Below are 21139 nucleotides of genomic sequence, written 5' to 3' on the forward strand. Positions count from 1 at the left end.
ATAGAAGCCTAAGTACAGCTTAATTTGATATACTTGCCTATACACATTGTTCTGTCATCATTGGTCTTGAATCCATTGTGACAAATGCAGTAGAAACTTCCAACAGTGTCAATACACTGCCCGTGGCTGCAGATATTGGGAATTTCTTGACATTCATTCCGATCTAAAAATAAAGAGGCACAGCGAAAGTTAAGGCCTCTAAACTACAGGGCTGGAAAGATGCATTAGCAGCAATCATGATAGCTAGAATCCAGTGCACGGCCTTAATTTAACACAGTATTTTTAATTTATTAATGACAAAAGCATTACTAAAGTAAATCTCAGAATAGGGGCTATTTGCTTGCAAATTACCTTTTCCAACATTTGTGGAGCTGAAAGAAATTTAGTGTAAAACACTACACAAATTCTTGCTGGAGGGGAAGCATATTGCTATGGCTTTGAAAAGCAGAATTAATGACATAAAATTGTATGGGGAGATTTCTGAGTGCTCTGCATTGACTATGCAGCAAATATGAAAGTCACATACAAATCACAATTTGTATCCTTCTCATGAAAGCAACTATCTGCTTTTAGCTACATTTGATTATAGCACAAATTGCTTCACTCACAGAGGTCATACAAAACAGAAAGGGAGATGAATCCCACACTTTTCTCACTAAGCTTACAGAGAGATAAAACACATTATAGATTTATCTACTCATTCTGCAGAGATAAAATGGGTACATGTATATATATATATATGTGTTGTAACATCCATGCCTCATGCAATGCGATGATCCTGTGAACTGGACAAAGCTCAAACAGCAAGAAGAGTTACTGCTACATGGAGTCAGAAAATATCTTGCCAACAGCAGCACTCAACTGCACAGTTCCGCAGACAGAGATGGGGAAAGCTATCCTACCAGCATGTGATACGCTGTCTTACAATAGCAGGGCATCTATTACACTAGTTCAACAGCTCACTGCTTCCTACTACTCTTGCTACCAATGCTTTCAGGCTGAATCCAGGATTTTATCAATAGTAAGTGAAACAAAATGTCAAAGAACAAAATGTTTGCTGTCCAGCACATTTTTTCACATAACAAATCAGAAACATGAATCAAATGAGGTCTTTCTGTTGACCTCATCACCAACAAGAGCTGGTTTTATTCAATATGCTTCCTGGCATTTTGTCTGCTGCAGCTCCAAAATACGAGAACTGAGGTGCTGCCATAAGCTTATATTAGAATTGATTCAATTTTAGTGTTCAGTAATTTTATTTTACATGCAATCTAAGCAAAGCAGATGCAGTTTCTTACCAAACCATCCCCAGTTCCTTCCAAAACTAAGAGTCAAGTTGTTCCTAATCGCAAAGAACTTCAGGTACTAAATCTTGTTTTCCTGCCTCTACTGCCTCCTCTCTACACTCCACTTAGCACATGGATAATCCCAATAGCCCCCGTTCCCAGGACTACTGTACATCAACTGGGGCCATTAGTAACTTTGGATGGGTGTTCACTGAGGACCAATGTTATTAATGAGTCTGCTGCTAATGAGAGTCTAAAGGAGGCAGAAAGGAAACCAGTGCTAGATAACATGCTGTCTGAAGAACTCCTAATCTTCTCAGGTCAAGAGATGAAAGAAAAACTGTGACTCTTTTTGGTGCCCTGTGGGCAAATGAATAGCGAATTAAAGGCCCAGGGAAAAGTCACTTCTTTTGGGGTAAAGAGAGAACATTGTACCTTTTTAAAAAATTGGGAGGTAGAATTGTCTTAAGTGCCAAAAATTAGTTTATATGAAAAATTATTTATTATACCGCAATAGATAGCACCAGAAGAAAGCTGTTTTGATAGTAAGATAAATGCAGTACTTATAGTATTAGTGGGCTGTGATACATCAGTTTTGATTCAATAGCATATAAACTATTGGGGCGTGATCATCTTCCATACAGTAGCATGATTGATCCAATACTGCAAGGTGCTTAGCACTCTTTGCTCTCAGAGTGGTTGGGAATTTCCTTTCCTTGCTGGATTAAGTACTTTATCAACCACTTTTATTTTGACTCTAATTGTGTAACTTTATTTTCACTAAATATAAAATCAGAGCAAAATACAGGGAAGTATTACTCTTTGTGCCAATTCATGTTGGGTATTGTAACCCATATCAGAACATTCCTTGGCTCTTCCTGTACTGCTGTAATGAACCCATAACAACAACAATTACATTAGGAACATATTGAATATTTACATGTGCCACTGCATAGCTTAACAAAACAAAGTTTTTGTTCTCATAGTAGTGTTCTGGTTGCCCCTACACCCTTTTCCCTCAAGGGTCACATGAAACAATGAAAAAACTGCACTGCAGGGAAAAGTACACTTCCTAAACCTCAAGTACTCAGAAGCAAAAACCCAAGGAAAATGTTACCAGTTTCCTTTGTAATTATTATTTTGTTCAGAAATGTATATAATATTTACAGCTGCTTGGCTCACAGCAGTCTTTAAAATCTGCAATTCTTCAAGTAATCAAGATAACATGAATGCCCCTCTGGACTACGATATTAGAAGAAAGAGCAAATAGATTAGAGAACTGTAGTCTCTGAGTATTTAAAAATAACGTTCAAGGGCCTGTTTAAATCCACATAAAAGTTAGGAAGTTTAACAATAAGCTTTTTAAGTTAGTTATTGCATATGGCCTAGCAGATAAGTCCACCTTATCAGCAGGGACCCCAGGAAGCTGTGATTTATTTGTAAAAATACAAGTGGCAAATAAAGTGCTAAAACACACCTAGCAAATTATAATGAAAATCAAAGAATTTATGCAGAAGAAGGTCCCTGTCAGGAACACAACTGAATTTTTAGTGTCAGAAAATAGTTAGTCAAAAGGTACTGAATCAATTGATCTTCCCTCCCGAGACATGACATGGGCTAAAGAAAAATGTTTGCACTTGGCTGGGATAAAGTGGAAGACAAACACCTACTCAGGTGATTAACTCTCATTTATGCTTCTGTGTGATCGGCCCATTAAGTCTTCCGGGAATTACCAGAATGTTTATGCGATGCCCTAAAAGGCTTTAAGAGGAGGGTTCCTGGAGCTCAGATCATCTCCTGGTATAAGACCTTTCTGAAGAGGAGATAGGCCTTTTTTTTGTACTTTTAAAATCTACTTTTTGCAGACCCTCAAAGAAGCCAGAGTACTCACCGGTGCAGCGGCCAGTTGATGTGAACCTGTAGCCAGGTTTACAGTCACAACGGTAGCTACCAGCTGTGTTGACACATTCTGCATTTTGCTGACACACTGGTCCGTTTTGGCATTCATCAATATCTGTCAATACAAAAATGGAATTTGATTGTTACGGTAAGCTGGCACTAGAAAGATGTCAAAACTACTTTGTTTTTACTGTGAAGGAAGAGCATTACCTTACCCAAATATCGGAATTTCTTTCTAATTCTGAAAAAATAGATATATTGATGAAAATAGATACTGGGTCACATTTAGGTATGTCCCCAAAATTATCCCAAACCCACATGCTCCATTTGTAAAATTCATTCCTATTCAACTCATACTGCTGTCTTCAGTTTCTCCATTACACTGACTAACACATTGTTAGGAGATGTTTAAACTGGAAAGAAATTAACATGTGTTTACATTACTTACAGAAATCTGTTCCATTAGAAAAAAATATCTTGGAATTAAAAAAAAATTGTGCTCATGATCTGACTCAAGACTAGTACTCTCTACTTGGCTTTACTGTCAAATGTGAAAACTAATGTTTCTTCCCATGACTGCTGAGTCATGTTCCTTCAAGGCTTTAGATGTCTGATGGAAAATCTGGTATTTTCTATGCAAAAGAATTCAAAATGTCTTAATTAGGATAGACTTATTACACTGATACCAGTATTTCCCTTCATTAAGGATGACTTGCAAGCATATCAGATTTGCCAATGTCTGAATTACCAGCTGGTTAAATCCCATTTCTCTGAATGAGGTCAGCACTCTACCTTCACAGATCAGCAGCTTGTCATTGTAGAAGAAACCCACAGGACACTCACATCGGAAGCTGCCAACCATATTTATACAGATCCCATTTTCACACACTCCAGGAATCTCTCTGCATTCATCAATATCTGCAAGAAGAAATTTTTAAAAATACTTATAAACAGCACTTCATGAAATCTTCTGCTACAGAATATGTCCTTATGCATCTATCCTTAAGAGAATTATCAAATGTATAATGTGAGCATCAAGATGTTCCCAACTGCAATACACAGTCTGTCATTCCAAACTGTAGATATATAGATATTTCCTATTTCCTCACGTTCTAACTCTTCACTGTAGCCAATATATATCCTGACACATAGGAATGCAGAGGGCAGCACACGTCCTTCCTTGTGTCTCCCACCCACAGCCCTGATGAACCTCCTCATCTTCCTGAGTCTTAAAGTGGAGTTATTGGGGAGAGCCAGAGAGAGTGTAACTGTCTTTGGATTCATACAGGAGAGCATGACTGAATGCAAACACTTGTCAGAATTAGTTTTGCACTGTTTTACCCCTGTTAATTTGAAAAGACTTTCATGCTTTTATGTAACAGTTTGAAAGTGTCAATGCCAGGTAACATCTGAAGTGCTGCCAACGTGCTATTAACTAGATTCATTAAGCCAGGCAGCCAGGGTTTGCCAATGCTCTATATACACCTGGGTTAAATAACAGATTTTGGCAGCAAAACAACCCAGCTGCTATTACAACTATATGTCTTGCCCATTGGGTCCTTACGTTACACATCTTTAATATTCTGACAACATGAAAGAGTTCAGAGACTCCTCCAAAGCCTCTCCCTTTAGTAAAAATTGCCACATGCACTGATGTACACAAGACAGAGAATATGGTGGGAAATGGTCAGCTAACGTGAATTTCCATCAGACAATGTATTTTTTTTATTTTTCTGATGGATCAAACCCTTCATTTCCTACATTAGATTCTGTAATTCTGAGTCCTCTAATTATATAAGGGACGAGTAGAAGTAGAACTACTTCTGTCTCTGAAACAACCACCTGGAGTAAATATATAGAACTTTAATCCAAACAGAAAAGTAACATCATGTAAGGAGTGTAACCAAATATCACAGGGTACACAGAGCACTATCCCTGCAGAGTGGGCGCTGCCTTGTTCCTGTGCCCTGTGCCTACACACGTAAGGGACATGAGCCACTCCTGTGCAAAAGCCGCAGGTTGAGTGCTACAATCTAGTGAGGCCTGCCAAGATCCCAAAGCAGCAGGGAGAGTCTGATTCACACAGTGTAAAGCTGGGTGTGCATCAGTCTCACCACAGTGCTGCATGCACTGGGATGTACTGGTGGTCTCTGTGGGACAGCCCTTCTCTTTCAGTTGGCTCCTGAACGTGCATTGCTCTATGGCGTGGCAAGGCAGGCAGAGCAGACCACAACACTCCTGGCATGCATGTCAACTACTACAAATGCAGCTTTTACCTATGCATGGTAGCATGATCCAAGGTCTCCCTGCCGATGCTGATGAATGGCCCAATTACCTCAAGTAGACTTGGCAACAATTTGGGCTAATGCTAATAGCTAGAAGGGGAAACTTTGCTTCTAAGAAATGACCTGGTAAATAACAAATACTGTACATTTCTGTAACTTCTTTAAAAATTACATTCCCCCCTTTACTAGAAATATTTCCATCTGACTAGCTGAACACTCCATCACAGCAACAGCTCAATGCTAAAGCACCTGATTACTGCCTATACGCTGCCTCTGTTTGTTACAGGGCACATTATCTGCTTCTTATTTGCATTTTTGTGTGAATAAAAACAAAAAGGAGTCCCATTAGGGATTTAGTCAACTCCTTGTCTTAGAATTCCTCATTCTCTCCCTCTTTTTGTTTTGCAATTTGTTACTCACGATTCAAATGTTACACACAATAACATATGTGAGAAATATTCTAGCTGAGCAGAAAAAAGAATTTTTGTGTCAAACCAATACACAGGGGGGACCGATGTGAAAAGTCAGATTAAGTCTCTGCTTTAGTTTGAGGGAAAGACTCCTAATTCCTCTCAGACCAAATGCTGGTTGGCCTTACTCCCAGACCTCTTATTCTCTGTATCTGTACCCTGCTCATGTAGGCCTGATTACAGTTTCTTTGGAGCTTTGTTTTGCCTTGATTACCAGCAGCAATCATCATTGCTGCCAGCTAGGAGGAGCTACGCAGAAAGTTTGCAGGCTCAGACTTAAACAGAGGGTTGAACTCCATTACACTTTTTAGTCTTTATTCCTCCCATGAAAAAAATAATTGGGAAAACAAACCTCCCCTCTTCCCTGGGCAGAGGTAGCATGGAATTCAGTTCAAAACAGAAATTACAACTCACCAACTGGTAATCCTGTATAGATGTCAATGAAGAAGCCAGGCCTTTGACTTCCACAGAGTGTGGAGAATTCATCTGCAACAGGAAAACAAAGCAGCAATTATAGTATTTGGAACTGATCAACAGTCAAAAATTCATTACATCCTTTGCCCAAGAAAGCTGCTGTTCTACTCTTTCAGCACCTGCAGGGCACACAGAGGTATGCAGACCCTTCCCAGAGGCTCACCATGCGATGTGCTTCGTATGCACTTGGCTTCTCATTCAAAGGCCATTGAAATTATCAAATAAAAAGATGTAGAGGGCTTGGGATCCCATGCTGATTTTGCTTTGCCTATGCTTCTCTTTGTGTATTACAGTTTTTGCATACAAGTCCAGATGTGACTTTTAAAAACCCAAACTGTAAGTTGAAAGTTATTCAAGTAAGTATCTAGGAAGTTTGTTCTGGAAGCAAACCACCTCGAATCGGAGTCGTATGTCCTGGGCTCAGCTCTGCAGAGTCTTATCCAGTGTGGAAGAGTCCTGTGTGTCCATACAGTCAGCTCAGAAACTCCTACATCTTACATTTAGCTGCTTGACACAGATCATTCTCAGAGGAGACCAAGGTACCTCTGTAAACCCCTGGCTATCACAAAAGGCCCTTTATGGCAATCAGCAGTCAAGGCACAGCACAGCAGACACCATATTTGTTGGAGCAATGCCAATACAACCATGGTCAGTGCCTCAACAGTGGATCAACAAGCATTTGCAAAGAGACAGATTAACCAATATACAGCACAAAGTCTCCCAGACAGGGAAACTGTCACAAAGGAGGCATGGCCCAGCAGCACGAACACAAACCACTCCACATATGCCTTCATTGTGCCTAGGGCTGATCACCTCCAGGCCAAAAAAGAAATTAATCCCTTCATTTTAGAACAAAAGAGCAGACAAAGACATAGCATCTCTAACAATGTTACACCCACTAATAGCAATTATGATGTTACCAAGGCTTTCAGATAGCTTTGCAATGCAAAAACGTACCAGTGCTTGGGATAGGACACTGTTCACAAGGCTTATTCCACGCACGTCCAATGTTGTAGGAACAGCAGCACATTTTCTTGGTCATATTAAAGAGCAGCTCACCATCACAGGTTTGATTGTCAGCATAGTAATTTCTGTAACACAGACTTCTTCTCATGTCTGTGAAAATGAAGAAAAATCCAGGCCAATGCATTAGCAACTTTTATGGAAGATGATCTACCTGAAGGGTTTAGGAAATACCTCCTTTGAATATGTACTTTTTAGACCCCTGTCAAGTAGATGCTACAGCACTGTCGAATACTACAGAACAGCTCGTCCCTTGAAGATTACTCTAAAAGTATTTATAAAAGTGTTTGCAATATAAATATTCAAGTGCAACCAACACGGCTGTAAAATTGATAAGACTCATTAAAAGATTCAGTATTGGCCTTTTGCCCAACACTGAAAAACATGATCTTGTTTATGGTTCCCCCTAAGAACTGTACAGAGCTTGTGACTTCATTCTGTGAAGTCTGAGTAATTTTAATAGCGTTTCACATTTAGAAACTTTTAAAGCTGAAGTGAAACTTGGAAGGGATGAACACAGAAAATATCAAATTAAAGGAGAAATTCTGATGAGGTACTGAAAGATCTGTATTAAAAGTGATCTGCCTTGCTTTGTTTAATAAAATTAATGAAAGAAGTTTGATCTTTCATTTAGTTAATTCTTGTATAACTAGATTCAGAGAAATAGTTCTGATTTGTGCTTAGTAAAGCCCTGGCCCAAAGCACTAACATAAAGCTTTAAAAAAAAAAAACCAACCATACCCATGCAGTTGTTTCCTCCATTGACTTGCATGTAATCAGGAGGACAGATGCAGGTGTAGTTCCCAACAGTATTATAACATGTGCCAGGTCCACAGATGCCAGGTGTATCACACTCATTCACATCTAGAAGAGAACAAAAAGGCAGTGAGTGTCCACAGAAGCTTTCTCATTGTGCTTCCGAGAACAAGAATGTCTCAGTAATGCCTGAGGTAGGAAGGTACTGGTGGAGGAGAGCTGAAGAGGTTCTGAGCGAGGTCATTATGGAGTGAAGTCCACACAGAGAAGGAAGTGACGGCCATGGAAAGCCTGGCTGTGATGCAAAGAGGGGAACTCTGATATGTCTAGGCACCTCAGAGACAGCAGTTTAGCTATTGCACAAAAATAGTATTTGAGGATATCATCCATTCTGGATTTCCAGATCTGGACAAGAACCAAAGCTGTTCCCTGTGGAGTGCCCATCTTCATAAGGAATGATGCTAAAAACAGATTGATAGGATGGTTCAGGTCTGTTTGACTGGAGAAAGTGAGCAACTTTCCAACACAAGATGTCATGTTTACTTCATCAAGAGACTTTAACCTTTGTTTAAAAAACCCCAATCAAAGCCAAACACAACACTGCCACCAAAACACCTCATTTCCTAAAAGATCAAAAGTATTTCATTAGCCTTATCATTTTAAAGTATCTTTGATACACCACAAAGGAAAAATATAGAGGTAGATTTCCTCTTTAACGTTTGTTGAGCCACATAAGCACAATATGGATGAAACACTTTGGTTCAGCCTTAATTTAGGATCTGAATCTTCTGTAGTTCTGCAGGGTTTGGCACATCATAGGCACTATATTAACATTATTAACAGTCTGGAAGGCTGAAGACAGCAACGGGAAATTTAAGGACTTGATGGGTTGCTTAAAGTTTTATATCCAGTACAACCTGACAGGTGCATGTGATGTGATTAACATGTACTACTGACTGTGGTAGGGGAAGGAAAATGTTTTGCAGTACAACCAGGATTTTCAACTGGACATTGAGATCAGCAGGAGAGAAAATAAGCAGTGGAAAACAAGGTATGGACACACTGTAACCAGCCCAGCAGACTCACCGGGCAAGTCTGCGCTTTATGCAACTGTTTATTCATTACCCTTTACCAAACAGCTGTTTTTTACAGCTGGTTAGTAAATTATCTTTTACTTAAAAAAAACCTGTTGGGTTTTCTGGTTTTGATAAAAATCTGATCAATTTAAACAAAAATTTGCATATATTTCAACATGGTCAAGAAGGAATTTTCTCTCTCTCAATGCAAGGCTTCAACTTGTTCCAATTTTCCCACCCTTAAGCTTTATACTGCCTGGTCTGGTTATGCTCCTTTTCAAGGACAGATTAATTCTTCTGCATATTGATCTGTCATCATTTTCTAAGAATAAAAGCAGAAGACTAGTTAAGTGAAGGCTACGTACCATCGCACACTCGAGTCTCTTCATTCAAATAGTACCCTGATGGACACTGACACTGGAAGCTACCAAATGTATTAATACATTTTCCTCCTTGGCAAAGTCCAGGCAGTTCTTGACATTCATCAATATCTGTTCAAACAAAAGCACAAACATTTCACTCATGCTTTCCCATTAAAAACAACACTCACTGAAGAGTTTCATAATTTTAGACGTGTAAGTATAGGAAAATGTAAACATTACCTTCTAATATAACTGTGATAGGGTTTGGTCGGAACCCTTCCCCTCCAGGGCAAAGAACCTTATATTCAGCTGAAAACAAAACAGATTTATGAACCCAAAATAGCAGAAACATTTTCAGCACAATTATTTTTGAAAATTAATCAGATTACTACAGGTAATTTAAAAGTAAGGTAACAAAGTAACCATATATAAACATTAGGTTTTCCTCTGTAACATCAACTGCTATTCTATGTCATAACATATTTTTTTGTGTAACAGCAAACTTGCTCAGAAGTGATAATAATATTCTGACTAAATATTCTTTTTGAAAGACTTTTTGGTTAAGACCAGTGGAAATCTGTCCCCTGCAGGTACACAATAAATGATTACACTGCTATTTGAGTTACTTGGCTAAATTTGGAAAGAATCCAACAAACACATTATATTGTTGTGTTTAACCCAGGAAAGCTGACTTACTTGTGTTCACAAGTGGGCAATGCTCACAGGGAACTCCCCAAGCTTTTCCCAGGGAGCAGCAACAGGAGGCCTTGGAAACACCCACTCCGATCTCATTGCTGCAGAAGGTGCCACCGTTATCTCCACGAGTTTTAATGTCCAGGTAGCAGTTGCCAGATCGCGTATCTATTCAGAATGCACATAATGACAGACACATCTTATGAGAGAAGAAAACACAACACATCATCTCAGGATGAGGGATACCTTTAGATGGCTCTCATTTCTTGTAGGACAGCCAAAGAAAGTAGCTTGTGTTGTCCAGGAAGGCCCAGATTTTCCCACTTAGATAGGACGGTGGTGCCCCATCCCTTGGCTTTGTTGGACTTCTCACAAAGTAGGGAATTTATTCAGCATGACCAAGGGCAGTTCAACCAGGCCTTTTCTCATTTTAATTCACATTTTCACCCGCATTTGTACATTCTTCCAGTTCCAGAAACCCATGGCTTTCTCCTCTCCTTGAGGTTAATAAGCACAAAAGCGTCTACTAAGTGTTAGGAATTTCAAATACATTTGAATTTGAGCAGCGTCCCTATGCCCTCTTAAACAAACAAAAGCCAAAAAATATCAGAGGATTACCAAGCAGCTGGAGCTTAACACAAGAGCATTTCCATCAGTCATGAAGCTGCACCTAGCCAAGTTGCACTCAATGCTCCAAGAGCATGGGTGGCTTTATGCCGCAACTTGATTTGCCTGCCATTTTGGGGCCAGCTGGATGTTGGTTTAAGCTTGTTGAAATTTAAAATTGTCTCATGCCTGCTGTAAATTGTGGACAGCTGTAACAAGCCCCAAGGAACTGGTTCTGGCAGCCGGGCACTGCTGGCATGCTACATCACTCTGGACATACTCCTGCTGTACTATTACAACTTCTAAGCCTGGAGCAGTGGGGTGGGAGTTGGAGAGCCTGTTCCAGCCGTTTTCCATGACAACGAACTCTCTTTTCCTGGGACTTTATTCCTAAGGAGTTAGCCTTGCAGTCCCTGTGTAGAACTTTACTTGTAAATAACATAAGGAGTGGTCCCTTACCAACGCATCCAACTCGGGTGGGATTCAGCTCAAAATCCGGAGGGCACTCACAGGTGTAACTACCAGCAGTATTGACACATGTGCCACTAATGCAGGTTGTGGGATCTGCACATTCATTAACATCTGCAAGAAAAAACAGCACATGGTAAGCAAATACTCGAGGACAGTGCAAGCCATCAATATATCAGGTAACACAGGCGGACCACCACAAATCGATTGGTTATGACATACACATCTCCAGAAAGCTCTATAAAATACATACACATTTAAAAAAAACAGTAGTCTGAGATGAATTCATCATTTTGGTGGCGGGGGGGAAGTGTTTTTCCTGGAAAACCAATCTGTGAACTAGGATTCATATAAAGCACTAAAAAAATACTTAAGGGAAAAATACACCACAAGGTCATAGCTTACCATCCAGTACTGTGAATGGAAACTACAAAGCACAACACATCTCCACCTGGGAGATGTGGACAGACAGAAGGGTTATCTCTGCTCTGTTTTTCCGCTTCTTCTCTTAAGCTAATGGGGTATCAGAGGTTGACCAAGAAGGGGAAAGAGGAGTGTAGAAAAGGCGAGAAGGAGAACCCTGTGTTATACAGTAGGGAACTCTATATTTTCCCATACCCAGTCTGATTTGTATAGCTTTTTAAAAGAATTTCCTAAGGAGCTGACCACGACACTAACAGAAAATGAAAAAGCATGTTTTTCAAAATTATCTTTACCTGTGCAGTTACCACCACTTCTGTCCAATTCATAGCCCACTTCACACTCGCATCGGAAAAGTCCAGGGAGGTTATGACAAGTACCGTAGACACAGATGTTAGGAAGTGAGCACTCGTCAATATCTAATAGAGAAACAGGAGGAGAAAAACGTGAGGTTTCCTTATCTTTTTAAGATATAGCCAGAGAACAGCAAAAAGGTTCAGAAAACATGAATCTGGAAGCCAACTGCTCCTGCACACTCTGTAAGACCAGAAAAAATAACATGCAACATTTATGTTTGGAGCCTAAGAAACCTAATCCATAACTTCTTTTTTGGGCAAAAGGCTCCTTCCAGTGTCACTGGAAGCCATGCCAGAAACAATCTGAGCTTATTAGCGGGCTAATCTGACAAGTAGCAAAATTAAACATGGCAGAAGATATGCTTTAAAAAATGAAGCTCATTCTAAATCAGCAGTCATCTGCAGAAACCTGGACGTCAGCAAAGGAAAAGCTTGTGCCCAAAGGTGAACTTAATGCTCATCTTCAGGTTTCTGCATTTGACAGATCTCAGGTTTGGCAAGCAGAGCTCACTTTTGTGCCTTTTATCCAAATCATTGCACCTGATCCAGTATTTACTGAAAGCCGTATGCACTGCATGAAGAACAACCAATTTGATACAATAAAAAAGTGTGTATTTACAAAGGACCTTAAAATACTGCATTTAGTGTACACATCTGAGACATCAAGGAAAGTCTGTTTTAGCAACAGGAGCTAGGCTCTGTATAAGCTATTTAAAGTCAGCTAAAAGGTTTGAAAGTAAATTGTTTCATGAAACAGTACAAAACGTAATATTGTTTTAGTTTACACAAAAATTCACTCTCAAATTATTTCTCTTGGTAGATTACTAAAAAAAATACACAGAACACTCTTCAGGGGAAAAAATCCTATTTATAGTGACGTACTTATGAACTCAATCAAATACCAGTTACTATGAGTTATTACTATGTCAGACGATATGTCTGTTGCTTATCGACTGACTTAATGGATTAGCGTTACATCAACTGAGGATTTCAAAAGTTACAATCAAATATATGACCTTAATTATGTTGGTAACATTTTTATTATTTGATTTTTGTGAATCTCTGCATATGCAAAGCTCTTATGAAAGAGCTGTAAACAGTTAACTGACAACTCACTTTCAAAACTGAACAAATACTGATGGGATTTTTTTTTTTTTGGTGATCGTATAAATTTTCTGCAAGGCTTCAGACTCTGATTCTGCACCTCACAGAAGTCCTCAAAGCATGTTTACTTGTGCCAGCTACCAAATCAGTGTTTTTCAGGTTCATATACACCAAGGCAAAGCAACAACTTCCTGTTTAACTGTTATGAATAAAATTAAGAACTGGGTACAAACTGACCAAGACAAAATGGCAGCTGACAGTGCCACTTGGATCACCAATCAGACCCACAAATAATATGTCGTAAGATAGGCTCCAAAAAGCTGTTCTCTCGATATACAATAGGTAGATGAACACTTAGAGGCCCATAATAAATGTATAAATGGAAAAAAAGCAACTATCATTGACAATTTTCATGCAGTTCTCAGTACAACCACAAGTGCAAACAATCGTAAAATTTTTCAAACATAAAATATTATCAAGGCAGAATTTGTTGAGTGCTGTTTAAAGCTTACAGAGAATTACCTTCACATGCTTTCCCATCTGGACTTGGCAAAAATCCCATATCACATTCACAGCGATAGCCTCCAGGGGCATTGAGGCACTGTCCATTTTCACAGAGATTCAAGTTTTCTGAGCATTCATCGAGGTCTGTAAAAGGAAGAAAAATTGAAGGTTTACAGTAAACACGGCTTTCTCACTAACATTTGTTTCAGCTGAAGCATGCAGTGTTCCAAGGATTTTTATTATTCTATTAGCTCTGAACACTTGCAGAAGAAATTGCATTCTAGTTATATGCAGAGGCTATTACATGTAACAACTCGGTGTATTCCCTACATGTTGAAAATACAGCTTCTAATCAAAAGGAAAATCAGAGAGAGGTAGAGACTCCTAAAGTAACTACAGTCAATAACAATTGGAGGCAGTACACAGGGTCAAATTTAGACTCGGAATGAGCACATGAATTTTATTATAGTTCTTGTTTCTATTACAGCAAAGCCTAGAGGCAGCAACTGAAAAAAGAGGTTTACTGTGCAATGAGCAACCATATGGTAATAGGCGTTCTCCATGCCAAACACACAAAACACTGACAAAAAGTGGCACTGTGGCAGACATAGCTTGATCAAAACTAAACTGCAGGTTAACAGCTGATGCAAAAAACAGCCTTGCTACTGGACTACGCTGCCCTTTCAGATAGATTGTGGCCCTTATTCTCTAGCTGAAATTTTATACATCACAAAAACACTCTACTTGTTGCAACAGAGTCTAGCTGGAACTGTGAGCTTTTAAAAGTCTATGGCTGCCAAATCAAAGGTAGTACCTACCAGGGTGAATGCTGCATGCTTTGGCAGAGGGCTTATAGATCACTTGCGTGCCCTAGTTTGAGTCCCAGCCACCTCCAGAATCCATGAACAATAAGTATCCAAATTTAAAAAAAAAATAAATTCTACTGAATACATAAACTCTGTAGTTTAGAGACTTCTGGAAATCATCATACGGGAAATTAACAAAAATCACTTGGTTATGAAGGCCACTAAGGAAGATGAGTCAGATTCAAGAGTAAATTATACAGAGAGAATTAAACAGAATCCCAGGGTCCATCTACAATTTGGAATGATTCAAATTCAGCCTTGAACCTGCTGAGCCAGATTCTCAGATGCCATAAAAACCCACTGTAGTTGATAAGAGTGCTGCTGATTTGCACCAGCTGAAAACCTGACCCAACAGCTATCTATTGCGTGGCTTTATTCCGAACAGGGTCACCCTCCATGTAGCATCACTAGCAACACTGACATCCTTAGTATAATAGCAGAGCTCCTGATGACTAAGCTTACATGAGCTAATCTGTTCTTCAAAGCAGAAGACTGAAGTGTGGGTGGGAAACAGCTCTCTAGCAATGTTTTATAACCACATTTACAGTTTATAAAATGAGGTTTCAGAAGCAGCTACTTCCATCATTATGCATGTCAGCACTGCATCCTGACACCGTCTCTCAGGATGACGCAGTAAAGAGGGCAGACAGCACACACTCACTTGTGGAAAGAATAAATGTTTTTAGGCTATTTTATGAAGTAATCTTAATGCACGTGTCCTATTATTTAAATACTAAGGTGGGCAGCCAATGGACTGGTTTACTAACTAGCTGAATTACATCATCAAGCATTGTTTTAGTAAGTTTGCCACCCACTCCAACTAACAAGAAGAGCTCAATGAAAACTTGCATTTTATCAAGTGAAAAAAAGTGACTGCTTTAGACTAGGTATAATACACAGTATTTCTTTCAAGTTACAGCAACTTAGGTGAAGTAGAAGACAATGGAAGAGGACATATTAGAGAATAATTTCAAATGTTTAAAAGCAATTTTTGTGTATTGAATCGTAGACTAACTTAGGTTGCAAGGGACCACTGGAGGTCATCCAGTGCTTTCCTAAGAAAGCTCACCTGTACAAGTGAAGCCATCCCCAGTATAACCTTCTTTACACAGGCAGCGGTAAGAGCCCATCGTATTCTTGCAGTCAGCATGTGGACTGCACTTGTGGGTTCCATTAGAGCACTCATCCAGATCTTTAAAATAATAAAAAAGAAAAAAAAAAAAAGAAAAAGAAAAAAGCAACATTAGTTAAAAAAACACACCATGAATACAAACTTTAAATAGCTTATGGCACACAGAAGCCCTACTTTAAATAATCTTCCATAATAAAACGCACATGTACGTGGGGTCATCTGACTGGAAAAAGCAGGCACAGCTTATTTGCAGCCCAACAAAGAAGTCTGACAAGGTAACTGTGAATGAGGAAGCTGCAGGGCACTCTCAAAACTAAGATCTGTATCTTGTTTTCACAGGGAGCATCAGGAGACCTCTCACTGCTTCCCATCAGCTGTTCTCAAGGACACAGTGCCTCTCTCCATGGTCCAGTCTGTTTTCACCACCTCACAAGCCAAACATGAGATAATACTGATTTCACAGTTACCATGGCAGAGAATTTGTCCTCCAACAGATCATGTCAAATTACCTAACAAGCTTGATAACCATTTGTCTTCTCAATTTGTAGGTGTGGTATTGTTTTTTTCAGAACTGATGGGACCCAGTTTTGATCTGACCTTACAAATAAATGCAAATGCATATGATGCTCACCTGTGCACTTGATACCATCTCCAATCCAGCCAGGGCTGCAGCTACATTTGAAACTTCCTGCTGTGTTCGTACATATGGCATGTCTATCGCAGTTATGGGCTCCAATTTCACACTCATTGATATCTGTAAAAACACAGAGATGTTTGAAGAGCTCATGGATCAAACTTTCTCATATGCAGATAACTGATGCTGGAATTTCTCAAGAAAGACAATGTGAACATGAAGCAAGCCTGCATTTCTTTATAACGTGACATTTACAAATGAAGCAGAAGAGAAATAAAATCACAACAAAGGAAGGCAAAGAAGCATGTAGTGTATTTCAAACATGTGCTGCCCTACTATCTATTTTTCTGATAGGCACATAAAGCAGTACTTCTGCAGTTCACTCCAAAGCCCTGCTACCTTTCATATTCAAGGAGGAAAACACTAACTCAGGTTTTCCTTCTTTTTCTAACTGGTGTGCTCATAAAGAATGTGAGGCCATAGCCTTTGGGAAGAAGAGGACTAGCATCCATAAAGATTACCACTACAGGTGTTCAGCATCCTGGGATGTATATTTGTTAAACAGCTTTGCAATCGGCTGTGGGTCAAATATGATGACTAAGAGCTGGTATGAAGACCTGTGCTGCACTGACCACAGAGATATGACTACAATTTACTGGCTTGCATCTTGCCCATACCTTAACATGGCTGAGGAAAAGAAGACAGCTTTCCCATCTGCCCATTCTGGAGTCTGCGGAGTGGGACTCGGGTGGCTCTATATTGCATGGTTTGCTAAAAGGTCTCAGAGGCAACTCTGCTGCCCAGGGACTCCTGGAATGCAGCACTCCCTCAGCCCCCACCATATCTGCAAGGCTGCTGATGAACACCAGCTGGGCACCACCTGCAAACTCCTCCTAGGATTATCCCTAGGCAGCTAACAAAGCCAGGTTCTGCTTTGCTGGAGACTGTGTAGAAGGTGGAGGATGGGCTGCACCACTGTATTTAATATGACAGCTGATGGACACAAAGATCATCAGGCATGCAGTTTATTAAGAACTCAGGAAACCTAATACAGTGGAAAAAACTCAGCATCCTTGGAGAACAGCAGCAAGTCATCCCATCTTCAACACACGCATTCGTGCCAGCACGTTTTATTTCAGTACTTGCTATTTTCACTTTATTTTCATTCTTGGGCATTCTCTGGCAATGTCAAAACGTATAGACAGAAAAAAACAAACTTAACTCCATTATTCCTTGTCACAAAACAATATTAATGCCCCATATAAGTACTTCGAGAATGTATAAACTCAAAGGCAAAGCTTTCAGAAATTACTAATGGTAACTAAAACAAAACTGGCAGGAATTTTCTTACATATCTGAGCTATGGATTTTACAGTGCTTTCTGTAACCGAGCTCTCTCTAACTGTGCTTTACTTCCATGAAGGATCTTAATTACCTAGATTTCACATCAAACCACTTAATGTTTATATACATTTTTTTCAGCCCTCCCAAGTGCCTTTGCTGTTCCAGTAAGCCAAATCATCTCATTCTGTACAATAGCTGATGGGAAGGGAACACAAGCTCAGAAACTCTGCATGATCCCACACACAAAAACCCAGCTAAGACCCCTCTAGAGAACATAATAAAGAAAAAGCATCAGCCACCAACCATGTAACAACCTTTGGTGTTCTCAGCCCCAAAACCACAGACCTCAGTTTACTTACCATTGTACTTAGCTCTTTAAATAGGGCAAGAGAGCGGAGCCATTGTGGAAAGTGTCTAGGTACAATCTTAATTTCCTTTATAACCCTTTCTTAGGTTTTTCTACCCACCCTTCTTTAGACAAAAGACTCCATGTCCTTTCTCTATGCCCTGTACGTATATTTTGCCTTTTCATAAAGGCTACACATGACTATGAGAAGCAGACAACATACGTCTGTCATCCTACAATTAAATACTCAAGTCCAGAAATCACCCAAACCCACTGTTGGTTTGGGGTTTTTTTGTTTGGTTGGTTGGGTTTGTGTTTGTTTGTTTGTTTTTAAGTTCGTATAGTGGAATTGCATCCAATCTTACTTTTCTGGGTTTCTTTCTAAATGAGGCATTGCTCTGAATCAAAACCCCAGACGTGAGTATTCCCATAATCCAAATGCTGAGGTCTAGATATAGATCTAAATCTGGCAGCTGGAATCTACTATTAATGAATGTTGACTGCACCAACAAGCCTGAAAACATGCAAATGGACACTTACTTTTTAAAACTTAAAAAAAAGGGTCAGGAGCAGATAATCTCAGTGCATATTTGCCTTTAGCATGTGCAGAAACTCATATGAAGATAACATCACCCTAAACAGGAAACTAGTGTCTGTCAAAAATCTTAAGGGTGGTCAGAAAAAAAACCTCATTTTGGCTTGGACTGAAGGGAAAGACTAGAAGGAATTTCGAGAGGTCAGCTACAGTATACATTGACATAAAAAAGCTGAGGCATCCACTCTATATTTTAACCTTTACATTATTTTAAAACCCAAACTGTTAAACCACTGCTAATATTAAGATTGCACTGTATTTGATCATTTGATGCTTTGAAACATACGATCACATGCTTCCTTATACCCTGTGGAGCACAACAAAACAACACAAAAAACATCATCAGCGGAGAGATTTCTGCCAAGAATTTTTTTAAACCACCAGCAAAGACAAACAGAAACTTGCATGCAACAGCTACACCGCAATGAAGTCACGCTCAGGCTCAAATTTAAGGCAATGTAAAACGAATTTTCAGCTCCACATAAAGTGACTGTGGACTCCATCCCACCCCACCTCACACTGACCCGCTAGCACCGTGCACCTGAGAGCCCCCATTAACACCTCTCAGTGGCACAGCAGCGCCGTGACACTGATGCCCTTGCACTGGACACTTGTTCCCCCGTCACCTGTTGACACACACACTAAACAGCTTAGAATCTTCTGCGGGATGAAAGTTGCGAGCACAGATCTATATATTCAAACATGAGTATTTATAATGGGATGAACCTTCTCAGAAATCATCCACCGAAATGCCATTCCACTTGCTTTGAACAAAATCCTGAAATCCTTTTCACCTTTTTTCCAGGAAAAAAATTCAATAGATTTCAATTCTTTTTGCCTGGGTAGAGATCAAATAGGGAATGCAAAATATATTTTCCAATACCATCTACCTTTACAGGGACATTGTAGGGCTTATTTCATTGACGCATGGAAAGATTTTCAGATATTTAAATGAAAGCTGATTGAGGCATATAAAATACCATCACTGGCTTCATCCCAGATTTTACATATTTTCAAAGCTATTTGCATTTAACTCAGATGTCGTTTTGCTATAATCTCTATTCTCGCCTTTCATCGCACAGCTGAGTTGTAAGCCTAAATTTATTGCATTGCAATTATTTCCAAGGCAAAAGTGATCTCAGACCAAACACGGTCCTGTGTAAACGGGACAGTGAAATCAATGGAATTTATGCCTGCTTATACTGGAGCTTAATATGGATTTATGTTGCCATAAGTATTGAACTGTGGCTTCACAGAACGAAACAAAAAGGAGAAGTTGAGCTCTGTAGGGGAAAAATTAACTCAACTCAATTATATCTTCAATAAGAGCAAGAGTCCAGATTGTGCTGTCTGCATGGCAGTACAAACAGTACTACTCTCTTCAAATGCTCCAACTATTTTCGTATAATTATTTGAAGAGGAAGGCATTACTCAGTCTGAGTAAAGGTACCATGACCCAAAGAGCACACAGGAGGATGCTACTCAAGTCCGGGTTTCACACAATGATGGCCTATTCCCATTGACTTCAGGGGGATTTTCACTAAAGAGTAAAGGAGTGAGTCACTGATTTATATCAACCTTCTCCTTCTGCCTCTAGTATGAGGCCGTGACAAGCCAAGAAAAATAAAGACATTCCAATCTGAGACTGACACTGCATCCTCAGCCGGTCCCATTGTGCCCCAGTTCTGCTGCACACATGTTCTCAGCTTTGTAATTGCACAACTCCCATTAATACTAAGGGAGTTGTCTGCCTACAACAGATGAGAATACACATGATAAATAATATGCAGATCTGACATCATAACAATCCCAAGCACTCCGGGGAAAAAAACCCTGTCAGTCACCCTATTTTGTTGGCTCCTTCAGCTCTCTTCTCTGGACAAATATTTTTTCTCCCAAGCCTTTGGCAATTAATAAAGCCTCTCTCCCATTAATCACAGAGGCACAAATTTTCAGGGCTGTGGATGTGCAGCAAAAATACATGTCATATATACCTGTCACGTTGGCACTATGCTTGCAAACGTGGCAACCAAAGGAAAGAAATGGCTAGCCGGTATCTGCACAGCGCATCTCTACACAGCCTGGAAGTGCATCATTAAACTCGGCCAGAGAGGAGCAGGGGATAAGCCACTGTATTCACGCCTATACTCTGGAAACACCCAAGTCATTCCTCTGCATTTGAACAGAATGAGAGCAAACATTAACCCACAAAAATTCACATGTTCATCACAGGGCATGAAATCCTCAAGGTACTCTCTGTACCATTCACGTTTTCTGTTAAGTTTCATTGGGGCTTCAATAGTCTATAAGGATTCTTCGCAAAGTGTGAATTTAATTCAGTCTCCACCTACAAATCAGTACTGTCTGTCAGGAATTACACAAATCCTTTAAGTACTTTCTGACTTTTTAATATTTTTGGCGCTGTCTGTATATCTGTGCA

At 39.7% G+C, this 21139-nt stretch overlaps 1 protein-coding gene across 1 annotated transcript in view; it reads right to left on the bottom strand.

Moving 5' to 3' along the window:
* Positions 1-21139, bottom strand: part of FBN1 (fibrillin 1) — a 155834-nt gene that overhangs the window by 23606 nt on the left and 111089 nt on the right. The window contains exons 32-45 of the mRNA XM_068410939.1: positions 16412-16534; positions 15718-15840; positions 13801-13926; positions 12115-12237; positions 11390-11512; positions 10328-10492; positions 9872-9940; positions 9635-9760; positions 8179-8301; positions 7372-7530; positions 6355-6426; positions 3978-4103; positions 3178-3300; positions 38-163 (exon numbers count right to left, since the gene is read on the bottom strand). Coding sequence (XP_068267040.1) covers positions 38-163; positions 3178-3300; positions 3978-4103; positions 6355-6426; positions 7372-7530; positions 8179-8301; positions 9635-9760; positions 9872-9940; positions 10328-10492; positions 11390-11512; positions 12115-12237; positions 13801-13926; positions 15718-15840; positions 16412-16534 — 1707 coding nt within the window. The remainder of the gene's footprint in view (positions 1-37; positions 164-3177; positions 3301-3977; positions 4104-6354; positions 6427-7371; positions 7531-8178; positions 8302-9634; positions 9761-9871; positions 9941-10327; positions 10493-11389; positions 11513-12114; positions 12238-13800; positions 13927-15717; positions 15841-16411; positions 16535-21139) is intronic.

This window comes from Nyctibius grandis, chromosome 11 (genome assembly GCF_013368605.1).
Source record: "Nyctibius grandis isolate bNycGra1 chromosome 11, bNycGra1.pri, whole genome shotgun sequence".
Classification (NCBI taxonomy): Eukaryota; Metazoa; Chordata; class Aves; order Nyctibiiformes; family Nyctibiidae; genus Nyctibius; species Nyctibius grandis.